Source organism: Neofelis nebulosa, chromosome 1, assembly GCF_028018385.1.
Source record: "Neofelis nebulosa isolate mNeoNeb1 chromosome 1, mNeoNeb1.pri, whole genome shotgun sequence".
In the NCBI taxonomy this organism is placed as follows: Eukaryota; Metazoa; Chordata; class Mammalia; order Carnivora; family Felidae; genus Neofelis; species Neofelis nebulosa.
This window is the reverse complement of record NC_080782.1, coordinates 190,618,318-190,631,218: the sequence shown is the minus strand read 5'-3', so window position 1 is coordinate 190,631,218 and position 12,901 is coordinate 190,618,318. Positions and strand designations below refer to the sequence as shown.

Sequence of the window (12,901 nt, the reverse complement as noted above, 5' to 3'; positions counted from 1 at the left end):
TATTTTAACAAATCTAAACATTAATATATGATATTCTCATAAAGCAGCAAACTGATGTTTTTTTCTATAGCAAAAACCAACCTTAATTGGGAATTCTAACGAGAATAGCATTTTACTTTAAAGTTACATTTATAAGGGGCGCCTGGATGGCTCAGTTGGTTGAGCATCCGACTTTGGCTCAGGTCATGACCTCATGATTCGTGGGTTCAAGCCCCGGGTCAGGTCTGTACTGACAGCTCAGAGCCTGTGGCCTGCTTCAGATTCTGTGTCTCCCTCTCTCTTTGCCTCTCCCCTGAACACACTCTGTCTCCCTCTCTCAAAAATAAACATCAAAAAAATATTTAAAAAATAAAGTTACATTTATAAAATATTTTCAGGGATTAACAGGTTTTTTCCCCCCAAGAATATAAGCAGCTTAAGAGACAAAGGGATTAAAGAGCTTACAAAAAAAAAACATTTTAATGTCAAAGAAAAAAATGTGTAGTCAGTAATCAATTGCTGCTGCAACAGCTTGATTTCCAAAAAATCCAACATAGCAAATAATTTTATAGAAATCATTTTTCTCCATAATAAAAATAATCGTAATAATTCTAACTAAATAATCTAGGTAATAATCCTGAGAGAGGTTAATGCATTAAAAAAAAAAAAATCAGGGGCACCTGGGTGGCTCAATCGGTTAAGTGTCTGACTTTAGCTCAGGTCATGGTCCAACAGTTCATGGGTTCAAGCCCCTCGTTGGGCTCTGTGCTGACAGCTCAGAGCCTGGAGCCTACTTCTGATTCTGTGTCTCTCTCTGCCATTCCCCTGCTCACTCTCTGTCTCTCAAAGGTGAATAAATGTTAAAAATTAAAAAAAAAAAAATCAAAAGTAGGAAATGATCATACATTCCCTTAACCTTTATATTTACAACAGCAAAATTACACAACAAATGCAAATTAAAAAAATCAAAGGGTCACTTAGATGACTGCATTTTATAGCTCATGAAACAGAGGGTAAGACTTGTGCAGGATCATACAGACTGTCAGCTGCTAACTAAACAGCTGAAGTCTCCAAAAGACATGCAATGTTCCTTCAGAATACCACACAATTTCCCTTTGAAAGGTTCCATAGTACATATGTCAACATGTCATAACACAGAGACCAAGATATATTTTCAGATTGCAACAACAACAACAAAAAGTACTGCTAAGGAACAACAACATCCTGTATCACAAAAGTCTGATACACCTAAAACTGGTCTGACATACAAACATTAAATATTCAAGTGATTAATCACTTGCTTCTTAGTCTTTAGAAGAGCTTTGGGAGATAATCTGGACAGTCTAAGAAGTCTTTTTTCTAGACTAACCACGATGGTATACACACAAGTGCCAACTTATTATTCTTGATAAATTGCTCTATCTCTTGACAGGTACTCAAACATCATTTCACTGATCACTCTTTCCAAATAATACCTATTTAACAGCTACTGCAATACCTTAAGATTTAACAGTTATCAATTAGGTTTTAAGTTTCCTCTCTCAACCCTCTCACAAAAATGGAATTTTAGAATAAAGAATCACTCAAGGGTTACTCAGTGTTGTTCATAGAAAGGGGAAAATCTGTGTATATGTGTACTTCTTTGGTTTAATAATGACAGAAATACTGTATAATTACTAGCTTTGAGTACTACCCAAAGTACTCTTCTTACTTCAATTAAGAAGAATAAAAAAAGAATTTAAACAATATTTGATGATGGGAAACATTCTTCTAACCTTCCTAAGACTTCTCTGAATTACTAACCTCTAAGGATTCTTCAGAGAAAACCCCTATAGACTTGGGGAACAGGAACAACCAAGAATAAGCAAAAACAAAACGCTATTCTATAAACAGGTTCCCTGAAGATGACTGCAAGTTACACATTTGTACATTATGGCTTTCCTCAAAAGAGTCTTTACAGTATTTCCTAAGTAATTCTTTTTCACAAACAGCCCACTACCATTAGTGATTTTTCACAAATTTAGTTTTTGGTATCTATATTAGTAAATGTATACTATTGATTCCAAGTTTATATCCCTTTTATCCTAAAGCTATACAAAACACATTTAAAAAAAGAAAAGCAGATGCAAACATACCAGAAAGATTCTGTAAAATCTATAATAAGTACACATCAACTTCAGAGTTGAAATCTTAACATAAACAGATGTTAAGCGTAAGGTTTTTAGGCCTCTCCAGAATTGCTCAGTACTACACAAAGTATAACAGACTTTATTTTCTTTATTCCTTAGTTACTTATTATCAAGGAAAATAAACCTAATCAAAGTAAGTATTTAGATACAGCTAAATTCAGTACAATAGATTAATACATGGACAAATTCACAGACATAAGGAGGCATGATATGGAAAAAAAATTGAAGATTTCATAGAATAAAGAGATTTTCAATCTTTAAAAGAATGATTTGAATCCACTTAAGAGGAAAATGCAATCCAGGAAAATCACCACCAAAAAAAGGAAAAAAAGGCAGGCAAGACTGAGAAACAATGAGCAGAAAAGGGAGCATTAAGGTAGAAAGGAAGGACTAGAGCAGAGGTAACTGCGCCAGAATAACTGAGGTCTGATGAGCTATAAATCAAGCAGTTCTTTAGCCGGGGAAATGAAAGTTTCTGCAAGAGTTAACACTGAAGTGAGTCTCTGAGCAGGATGGTGGTAGTAGAAAGCACAGGAGGAACATGCAGCTAGGACACCACAGCTAAAGGCTGGAAACTGAGGGTGGCAGAAAAAGAGAAGTGGGTGACAAACACAAGTGAATGACTCTTGGGCTTTTGAGACAGTACAACTTAGAAAATGCTGATGTAACTTCCACAGGTTGGGGTACCAGAAATTCATTTATGTGGGAAATGGTCATTTCAGGCACATCATGCCTGAAGTATTGCTGAGGTGCCCAAGATGAAAATCAGATACACAGAATTAGATTCAGATTCAAATTTCTACAATTGCCTTAGTTTAACATGGTAAATAAGGAAAAGAATATACTGAAGAACCAGTGGAGAAAGAAAGTCAGCCATCTCATGGGATGCTGGTCTATGGACACATGAAGTCAACTTCCTACATAATCTTAATAATGGAAAGAGCCACGGATGTGAAATAGGAGACCCACATTCCAGTCCTGCCTCAAAATTCCTAATGTATCTATCTGAGCCTTACCTTCCTTTTAAGGTGAGGACATAGAAATGAGAAAGACTACCTAATTCTATTCTATAATTCCACATACCTCAAATAAGACTAAAGAACAAAAGCATTCACTCATACCTAAATAGAAAAAAAAAAAAAAAACAGTAACAACACATCTACACTGAACTGTTAGACAGGTACTTAAATAGTCTTAATTTAATCAGTGTTTATATCCTCATTTAAAAAAAGAAATGACAAACTGTCAGGCTATGCACAATAGCTGTTAGTAATAAATAAAAAACTTGCATTTACATCATCCTGTCCAGTTAAATACTTTTAATCAATCATTTTATTTAATCCTCACAAACCCCATGAGCAAGACAAATATTACAATCATCATTTTACCAATGAGGAAGAAGAATCAGAAAGGTTAGGAGCACTGCCCAATCTCATGCTGTTAGTATGTGAAGAGCCAGAAACTCAAACTCAGGTAAAATTCCTACTTTGTGGCCTTTTCTATTAGGCTGCCAGAGTTTTCAAATCAAAATGCACAATATCTCTAAAGAAAATACAGTAAATAAAAAGAAAAAACAAAAAGAAGGAAGCACATGGACACATACTGAAAGGCAGATATTAAAATGCTAATGCAAAAAGTAAACAAAGGCGGGCAAATAGTTTTCTTTTTCAGCAAATGAAAAGCAAAAGGGTAAGAGTAAGAGGTACAGATACTATTAACAAGCAAGAGTTTGGAACTATGAAAAAAATTAAAAACTTAAGATGCCACCTGAAAACATTTATGAAGCCAAGACAAACACATCATGCTATTCTTCTTACCTTTTCAGTTGCTGAAACAGATGGCTTTGATACAAAACCCAACCTGTCCTTCACAGATAATTTAGTTACATTCTAAAAAAATTAAAATGGACATATTCAGTGTTTCCCCAAACATATAGGTCTGTTGGGATTTTGAACATTCTGATTCTACTAATTTATACTGACTCTTTTAAGTATTTTGATGTTAATGACAAAAACTTGGGCCATTTTCAAAGTGACAGAAAGAAAATGTGTATGGAAAAACAAACAGTATGCAGTATTACTCAATCATAAAAAATGATGCAGTAAGGTATTTACTAAAAGCCCCCTCCATCAATACAGAATCATAAATTCTTAGAATCCTATGTTGACAAGTAGGAAGTTTGAACATTGTAAATATTAGATGTGAGTATGAGTAATTAAAATATATGACGGCTTCTCGAGCTTAAAAGTAAATGCCATTCTTGCCTAAAGTATGTTTGGTTTGTAGCCAAATATACTGGATCTGGTGATGATTTGAGATCACAGGACTGGGCTTTTTTTTTTTTTAGTAACTAAGAATTTATCAATTTCCATTCTGCATGTTTTCATAGAATCTCAATACCTCATGCTTCAGGAATTATCTAGGAACACTATTTTAAGGAAGTGGCATCCTATCAACATCCTACCTCTAAACAGCAAATGCTTAAACATCTAGAGACAAAAGAAAGCTAAGTTTCAGAGGCTTAGGGTGTAGAAACAAGAAATTACCACTCAAGTGTGGAAGGGAGGGGAAGGGAATGACATGTGGAGAAGAAAATCTGAAAGTCAGGAATAAGTGATGCAAAGTTCGAAGACTGTTGCATATATAACTGGAAACAAGATAGTATCAAAGCGTGCTTAAACTTGATGGTTTATCCCTTCCCTTCCCAGAAGCTTTTGGTTCAGTTTGGTGTACAATTTTCTCTGGAATAAAATTCTAGTTAAGTAAAAGATGACAGGAAAAATAAGATTTAGTACACTGAACTTCATTTTTCAGGCAGTTTTGCTTGAAAAGTACCTCCTCCACAAAGTGAAAGAAAAATAAGTATTAATGAGAGAGAGGAATTTAAAATTCAAATACTATAAGAAAAAGTAGAATATGAAAATGTTATGGTAATGGTAAAAAGAAAATTTACAGGTGGAGTTCAAATATGTACAGACTATGATATTTCTGTATGAAATATATACAATTAACTATAATTCAAATCACAAGGAAAACTAATTTACTGAGAACCTGCTATGTGACAGACACAATGTTAAGACTTTTCATTTACCTGAGGAAGGTCTGAACTGGCACTTTGGGCTTCTGCCGGTTCAACAGTACTTGAAGGTACTGGACCCAACCGCTCTTTGACTGACTGCTTCACAACAGGCAAAATGGGCTGCTGGACTAAGGGCTGCATTACCTCAGAACAAGAAAAAAACGTTAAACAAGAGGATTAGTTCATGAACTTGGAAAGTAACTTTTGCTAGTTTGTTATTAAATTGCCCACACAGATACAGTTTTAAAAGCACAGCTTACAATCAAAACCTGTCTTCCAAATTCCTTCACACATACCCATAAACGCTTTTCTTTGCATAAATTATTTGTAAAGTAGGGGAAAAAAATTAAAAATCTACCCTTCACTGTATCTTTTGTATCTTTTAAATGAAAAGGAGAAAGTTAAATCGAGAAACAAATTGCTATAAAACTCTCCTACAAGCAATTGATCTAACTTTACAGACTGATTGGCTCAATGACTGAAAAACAGAAAGAGGGAAGGAAGGAGGGAGAGAGGCAGGGAAGGATTTCCAAGATGAACACACAGTCTGAGTTTCTGGAAAATGTATAGCTGCCATATACTGAGTGTCTACTACCTACCAGGGACCTTTCTCTAACTTAGCATCCTATAATTGTCTAAACTAGGAATTCACTTCATAATAAAATGAGAGAACAGGTTGGAGACATTAAGTAACTTCCTTTAGTCTCTACAGCCAGCAGTGGAAGAGCCAGAATCTGAACTCAAGTCTACCTGACTGCAGTAACTCTGTTCTTAAACACTATGCTAAGAGCTTTCTAAGGAAAGCACTGAATTTCACACAAATCTCTCTCCTACCTTTGGAGAAGCAGTTTGTAACTGCTGGGTACTTCCTTCTCTGTGCCAATAAACCTTAATAAAGCGATTGTTTAGTACTGCTTCTGTACTGGATATTGCTTTCTTTGCTTCTTCATATGTTGCAAATTGGATAAGGGCACCTTCAGGATCCCCATTATAAGCAACCTAAGATTTAAAATATGAAGAACACTGAATTACAAATGAATCCAGTGCTTCATCCAATAAAATTCCTCAAGAGATGAGGTTCTGGTCCTTCCCGGTACTATTCTTTGTTTATCCTTTCTTTAAAGCTAGATTATTTACCATGGTCTACTTTCACTCCAGAAGAAAGGTAAACTGAGTACTGTTCAGAAAAGAACCAGAGCCTCCTCTATGTAATACTTTATAAAGAACGCTCATTGCACAAATGTTATATACAAGCAATCAAAACGTTTCATTTTTTACCAATATTAATACTGAGAAATAATCTCTGTATCAATGAGTGATGAGACCAAGATCCAGAGTCAGGAGAAGCCAGTAAACTACTTTGAAAGAGGTGACTCAAACTAAAAATTACAGAAAAATCCATTTGTAAAAATTTCCATATTCGCAGCTGTCAAAAAAATATTTCCAAGAGTGTGAGAAAATTTAAGGGGGGGAAGGGATTTATATAACAATAGCAATTACACTTTACACATAAAGAAAATGAGATTCAGAGTATGTGAGTCTGCAGATCCATACAAATAACAGGTAACAGATCCAAGGCTTTCACTTCAAATTTCTTGTTCTCTCAGTAATAGTAGTGTTTTCTAAAGTGTGGTACACAAGTCATTGGTAGTGAAGCAATACAAAATAGGGACTAAGAGCACAGACTCTAAATCAAACTGCATGACTCAAACCTTGACTGCTATGTTCATGGGAGACCATGAGCAAGTTATTTAACCTGTGACTCTGTTTCCTCTTCAAAAATGGGATAACAATACCTCACTCTGTAGTGTTAAGAATCAAATAATAATTTATATAGAACAGAGAATATAAAGTACTCAATAAATATTTACAAGGGTGATTTTAGGTAGCATGTTAATAATCATACATTTATTGGAATTTAAAACTTCAATTTTACCCATAGGCCTAATCAGAATAAAGTTAATTTTTAAATGATTTTTAAAAACATGTTTTGCAAATAATAATACAGGTCGTATACATACACACCAAAGGCCTAGTAAAGAGATGAGATATTAACCTCACTAGTAACTGAGGAAATGCAAACTGAAACAACAGTGAGATACCGTGTTTTGCTCCTCAGCTGAAAAATTTCTTAAATTTAATTTTACCAGGGCAGTTAAATTGCACAAGGAAAAGAATATTCTGAAAACTTTTTGTGTCTGGATCTAAATGTGGGAGATACAATTGTATTGCTGTAAAAAGATATTCAGAGACATTCAAGATTAGATAATTACAGGGTAATACGTATACCACGGGCCTATATATTTTTTACTTATTAAAAAATTTTTTTCTGAACATTTATTCATTTTTGAGAGACAAAGCATGGCACAGAGAGAGGGAAACACAGAATCCGAAGTAGGCTCCACACTCTGAGCTGGGGCTCAGACTCACAAAGTGTGAGATCATATATTTTTTAATATATATATGTTTTTGATGTACTGATTGAATGATAAGCAGACACAGAAATACAAAAAAAATCTAAAATAATACATGATAAATTGTTAATAATGTAATTATGGGGATATATGGTAAGGGGAACTGAGAAGGACACACAGTTGAAGGAGAAACACTTTCTTTAAATTCTATATAAATCTCTATTGCCCCATACCAAGAAAGCATTCATTTTTTTCATGTTACTTTTATATTATTTTTTAAATGTTAAGAGGGGTGCCTGGGTGGCTCAGTTGGTTAAGTGTCCAACTTCAACTCAAGTCATGATCTTGAGGTTCATGGGTTCAAGCCCCGCATTGGGCTCTGTGCTGACAACTCAGAGCCTGGAGCCTGCTTCGGATTCTGTGTCTCCCTCTCTCTGCCCCTCCTCCACTCGCTCGTGCTCTCTCTCTCTCTCGCTCGCTCGCTCTCTCTCTCTCAAAAATGAATAAACACTAAAAAAAGAAAAATTTAAATGTCAAGAAAGCAAAATTTTCCAAATAACATCAGCTGTACTCTCTAAAATTTATTCTTATTTTCATCAGATTAATGGAAAGAATTATTTTAGCTGACAAAAATGGGGGAAAAAAAGGCCCTACATTATTTAACACTTTCAGTATACCTAATAATGTAAACTTAATACTGAATAACCTTACAAGTTAACATACACTCCAGCCAAGGTCTGATTTTAGGTGAAGTCAAATACAAATTACATTGATATTTAATCTTGAAGGACATTCAAAAGTGATAGGGGAAAAAGTAAATGTTTAAACTAATTATGGATTACATGGTATTTGGTCCCCAAAGGTATCTGTTACATGCTTCCCAACACATACAGGCAGCAAAAATAATCAGACTGAAACTTTCTGCAGTAATAATGTGGAGAAACTAAGGAAATGAACACTACCATAAAGACTAGATTTTCCTAGCTTGACGATTTAAAGTTTTTATAATTCTATGATAACTTCTATCAGGTAAACAGTACATAAAATGTGATCAAACTCCTGCTTTTTGAAAGTAAAAAAACTTACTCAAAATCACACAATATTTCAAAAATATAGTTTCATTTCATTTCCAATTTTCCAAATTTAGAACATAAGCAAATTTTCCATATTCCTTTATAAAAGTATTCTTCTACTGTATTAAGTTTCCTCCTAAAATAAGCAAAAACCACAAAATTACTTCATAGCTCTTACCTGTAAGTTAACCAAGGTTCCAAATCGACTAAAATGTTCATTAAGTTTGCTGATATTATTTAATTCTGGAGGAACTTTTCTAAGTTCAAGTTTGGTATTTTCATTTCCAAACTGAACCTTTTTCTGGAAGCCTGGGCTGTTTGTTCTATTAAAATTTGGCCTGTAACAAAAATCAAGCTGATTAATACATTCATTTGTAAATCCTGACCCCTATCAAGTACAAATTAACTAGGTTTTACAACTTAAGCTTAATTTTTTTTTCAAAACTGAAATTACTGGTTGATAAAGAAAATTTAAATTTCTTCCAAAAACTGAAATTTCCATTAGTAGTATATATATCTTTCATAGAAGCCAAATGAGAAGGGTTCTTGTCATTTATCATGTTCCACTTTAAATCCATTCCTACTTAAAATTCTTAGCAGGAAAGATCCAGCACCCTCTTTCAATAAATTTGCATATATAATTTTTGTTGTACTTCTGCAAAAGCTAGCTTACTGAAATGTATCCTATTCTAAAACACTGATTAAAAACAAGAAATGACTGTTTCAACCACTTTCCAACTCAGAAAAAATGTCAAAACTATAGCCCATAAATTTGACTATTGAATAAAGGACAAAACTGTGGCCCAGGGAAGTTACACTGCTTGCCTTAAATCACAGAATTACAGGCAGAGCCAGAACTAGGTATTAGCCATTATTAAATGATATTAAAGTATGAAAGTGTGATCCTTTCCTTTAACTTGCAAATATTCATAAGAGAATCATCACACGCACCCCAAAATTCAGATTCCTTACCTCTTTCTCTGAAGCCCTTCCCTGACAATTTGTGTCTATCCAGCCTCCCCTGCTCCCCAAAAGATCACTTTCTAGCTCTTAACAGGACCAGCCTACATGCTAAAGCCTCCTCCCAAACCAGACCCAACCTCTTTCCTTAATGGGCTCATGACTATCCTTTATATAGGTAGTTTTCAGTGACATCTCTAAGTGAAGGGGTGTTTTATGGGGAGATGCAGGATGACAGAAAGAGGAAAAACTGTGTCCTCAACTACCACACCGATTCCATTTGAAAATGCCTCCCAAGTGCCAATTAACTTAAAAACTTTTGGAAATCAATGTACACACTAGTGTGGCATCGCCTATAGAACAAAGTTATAGAGCGTTCATTTTAAAAGAGAATACTATACTGTCATAATAATATTCCAGTATTCTAAAAATCACTGCATAATAAAATTCCTCAATTTTCCCTGCCAGCTTACTTATCAAACCAGGTCTTCTTTGTAGGAGCTCCAGGCTCCCCGGAACCAATGGTTCTTTTCCTTGATTCAGAATCCACTACTATCCTCATACTGCTTTTATTAGGAGGCTTTTCTATTTGAAAAGAAAAGAGAGCACAGATTAATATTTTCTGTTTATCATAGCTATTTCCTTAAATGCAGAGTGAAAACAAAATTCTGGCTTTTGTCCAAATATACATTCTTAGAAGAAATAGTTAAATGTATGTTCACATATAGTAATTTAAGGGATTTTAACTTATTTTGAGTTCATGTCATACGTAAGTAAAGAAGACTCAGTAATTCTTACATGTCAAATTAAATATGACTTTGTAAGCTACTTTTTGAGGGTGTGGAGGGTAAAATCCGTATCACTGTTTCCATTTGCCATCACCCTCGCCATAAATAAGTAAATATACAAATAAACAACAAATAAACTATCTTGAGGCTTTGAGTTCATAGTTTTGAAATCAAAGGCACAACCTAAAAGATTCAAATTTTAACATTAATCCAATGACCTTTCTTTAAGAACTGATAACTCAGAGTTGCGACTGAAGTGAGTTGCCTATTTAAGTATCAACATAGTAACATAAAGTATACTTGACTTTAAAAAGTAAATATTCAAGATTGAAATACAGTGCGGAAGAGCTATATATATCTGCTACTTTCAACACTTTACATTTACTTTGTTGGAATTTGACAAGCACAGTACATTTAACCTGTTATTCCCAAATGACCCTAAAGCTTAAAACATGCAAACCTTAATCCACACAGAAAAATATAATGGATACACTGATTGCATATATCCTATTCTTAGTATTTCTGAACAAATAGCTAACCAAAGGAACCGAGGATTTTTCAGCATAATCTCTCTCGTGGATGGCTACAACTATGATCTCCACACAGAAGATCGTATCAATCTTTCTACCACACACAAGCTCTGCTCTAAGAATAAGTCCTAAATTTTTAATTTGTTGGTTTTCTTTAGCCATCTTCTGGAAATCCTACAGGTTTCTCAAAATTCACTACAGTATATACAAAATACAAGTTATCTTTATATCAAATGTATGTTTTAAAATCTTCGTTAAACATTACTATCAATGAAACTAACATTCTCCCAATCATATTGATTTGTGACTCTGCCCATATCCCTTCAATTCATCTTGCATATATTTCCTCTAATTTCTCACTGAGACAATCTTAGTACAAACTTGCATTACTTTTCACGTAGTCTACTGTACTAACTGGATTTCTGCTTCTGGATTCTCCTTCCAGAAATTTATCCTACATAAAGAACTGGCAAAATCAGTGCCCCACAGCTCTGCTGCTTTCCTCCCTCTTCAGCCTCTTCCTCTAAACTGACACTTCCCTCCCATTAACATTGAAGCAAGCTCGGGGCGCCTGGGTGGCTCAGTCGGTTGAGTGGCCGACTTCGGCTCAGGTCATGATCACACAGCTCATGAGTTCGAGCCCTGCGCTGGGCTGTGTGCTAACAGCTCAGAGCCTGGAGCCTTCTTTGGATTCTGTGTCTCCCTCTCTCTCTGCCCCTAACCCACTTGCATTCTGTCTCTGTCTCTCTCATAAATAAATAAAAACATTAAAAAAAAAAAAAAAATTGAAGCAAGCTCAAATTACTCCATATTTATTTATTTATTTTTCTTTAATCTTTATTTATTTTTGAGAGAGAGACAGAGTGTGAGCAGGGGAGGAGCAGAGAGAGAGGGAGACACAGAATCCAAAGCAGGCTCCAGGCCCTGAGCTTTCAGCACAGAGCCCAACATGGGGCTCAAACTTACAAACCGCGAGATCATGACCTGAGCCGAAGTTGGGACGTTCAACCGACTGAGCCACCCAGGCCCCCCAAATTACTCCATTTTTAAAAGAAACTGCATAAAACTACTTCCTCTCCAGATACAGGTGTCTCCCTCTCTCTCGCTCTCCCTCTCCCTCCCACCGCCCCCCCCCACCAGCTATTTCCTAAGAGGTGTCTGTCTACATTTGCTAACTTGCTTCCCTACCACCAATTTCCTCTGGAAATTGGCAGCTGCTTCCATTACTGAACTTAACTTGTTCATCCTAAATTTCCTGATGTCCTAACTTGTTGCTTAAGCTTATAAATAAATCCCAATCCTTCTCTTATTTGACCTCTCAAGAGTATTAAATTTTGTTGATCACCTTCTCCTATCTTGATTTGCAGGACTCTGCAACAGGATTTTTGACCTTACTCCTGTCTCCCAAGCCTGGCTCACTAGGTTTTTTGAAGTCTTTGAGCTATCAAATGTCCTTTTTTACTTTATTATGTTCTTTACTTGAAGGTTCACTGAGACAGTAGTAAGTTTTCCCCCCAGTCACTGTGATGTGTTTGTTCCAACTCATCTATGTTCTCTATCAGATTCTCTTCCATTGTTATTTATTTAAGACTGTTAAAAAACAAAAGCGGGGCGCCTGGGTGGCGCAGTCGGTTAAGCATCCGACTTCAGCCAGGTCACGATCTCACGGTCCGTGAGTTTGAGCCCCGCGTCAGGCTCTGGGCTGACGGCTCAGAGCCTGGAGCCTGTTTCCGATTCTGTGTCTCCCTCTCTCTCTGCCCCTCCCCCGTTCATGCTATGTCTCTCTCTGTCCCAAAAATAAATAAAAAACGTTGAAGGGAAAAAAAAAAAAAAAAAAGCAAATTCTTCTTGGTATATAATTAGCAAACATGTCTATTAGTTATATGTAC

At 35.4% G+C, this 12,901-nt stretch overlaps 1 protein-coding gene across 19 annotated transcripts in view; it reads right to left on the bottom strand.

The window, feature by feature from the left end:
• The window catches only part of RBM26 (RNA binding motif protein 26), an 86,404-nt gene that overhangs the window by 32,578 nt on the left and 40,925 nt on the right, over window positions 1-12,901 (bottom strand). For 13 of the 19 annotated variants that reach the window (XM_058682247.1, XM_058682256.1, XM_058682263.1 and 10 more), the window contains exons 10-14: window positions 10,168-10,279; window positions 8,913-9,072; window positions 6,082-6,246; window positions 5,260-5,391; window positions 3,986-4,057 (exon numbers count right to left, since the gene is read on the bottom strand). In XM_058682247.1, coding sequence (XP_058538230.1) covers window positions 3,986-4,057; window positions 5,260-5,391; window positions 6,082-6,246; window positions 8,913-9,072; window positions 10,168-10,279 — 641 coding nt within the window. The remainder of the gene's footprint in view (window positions 1-3,985; window positions 4,058-5,259; window positions 5,392-6,081; window positions 6,247-8,912; window positions 9,073-10,167; window positions 10,280-12,901) is intronic. The other 6 variants (XM_058682275.1, XM_058682276.1, XM_058682274.1 and 3 more) reach the window with 3 other exon arrangements.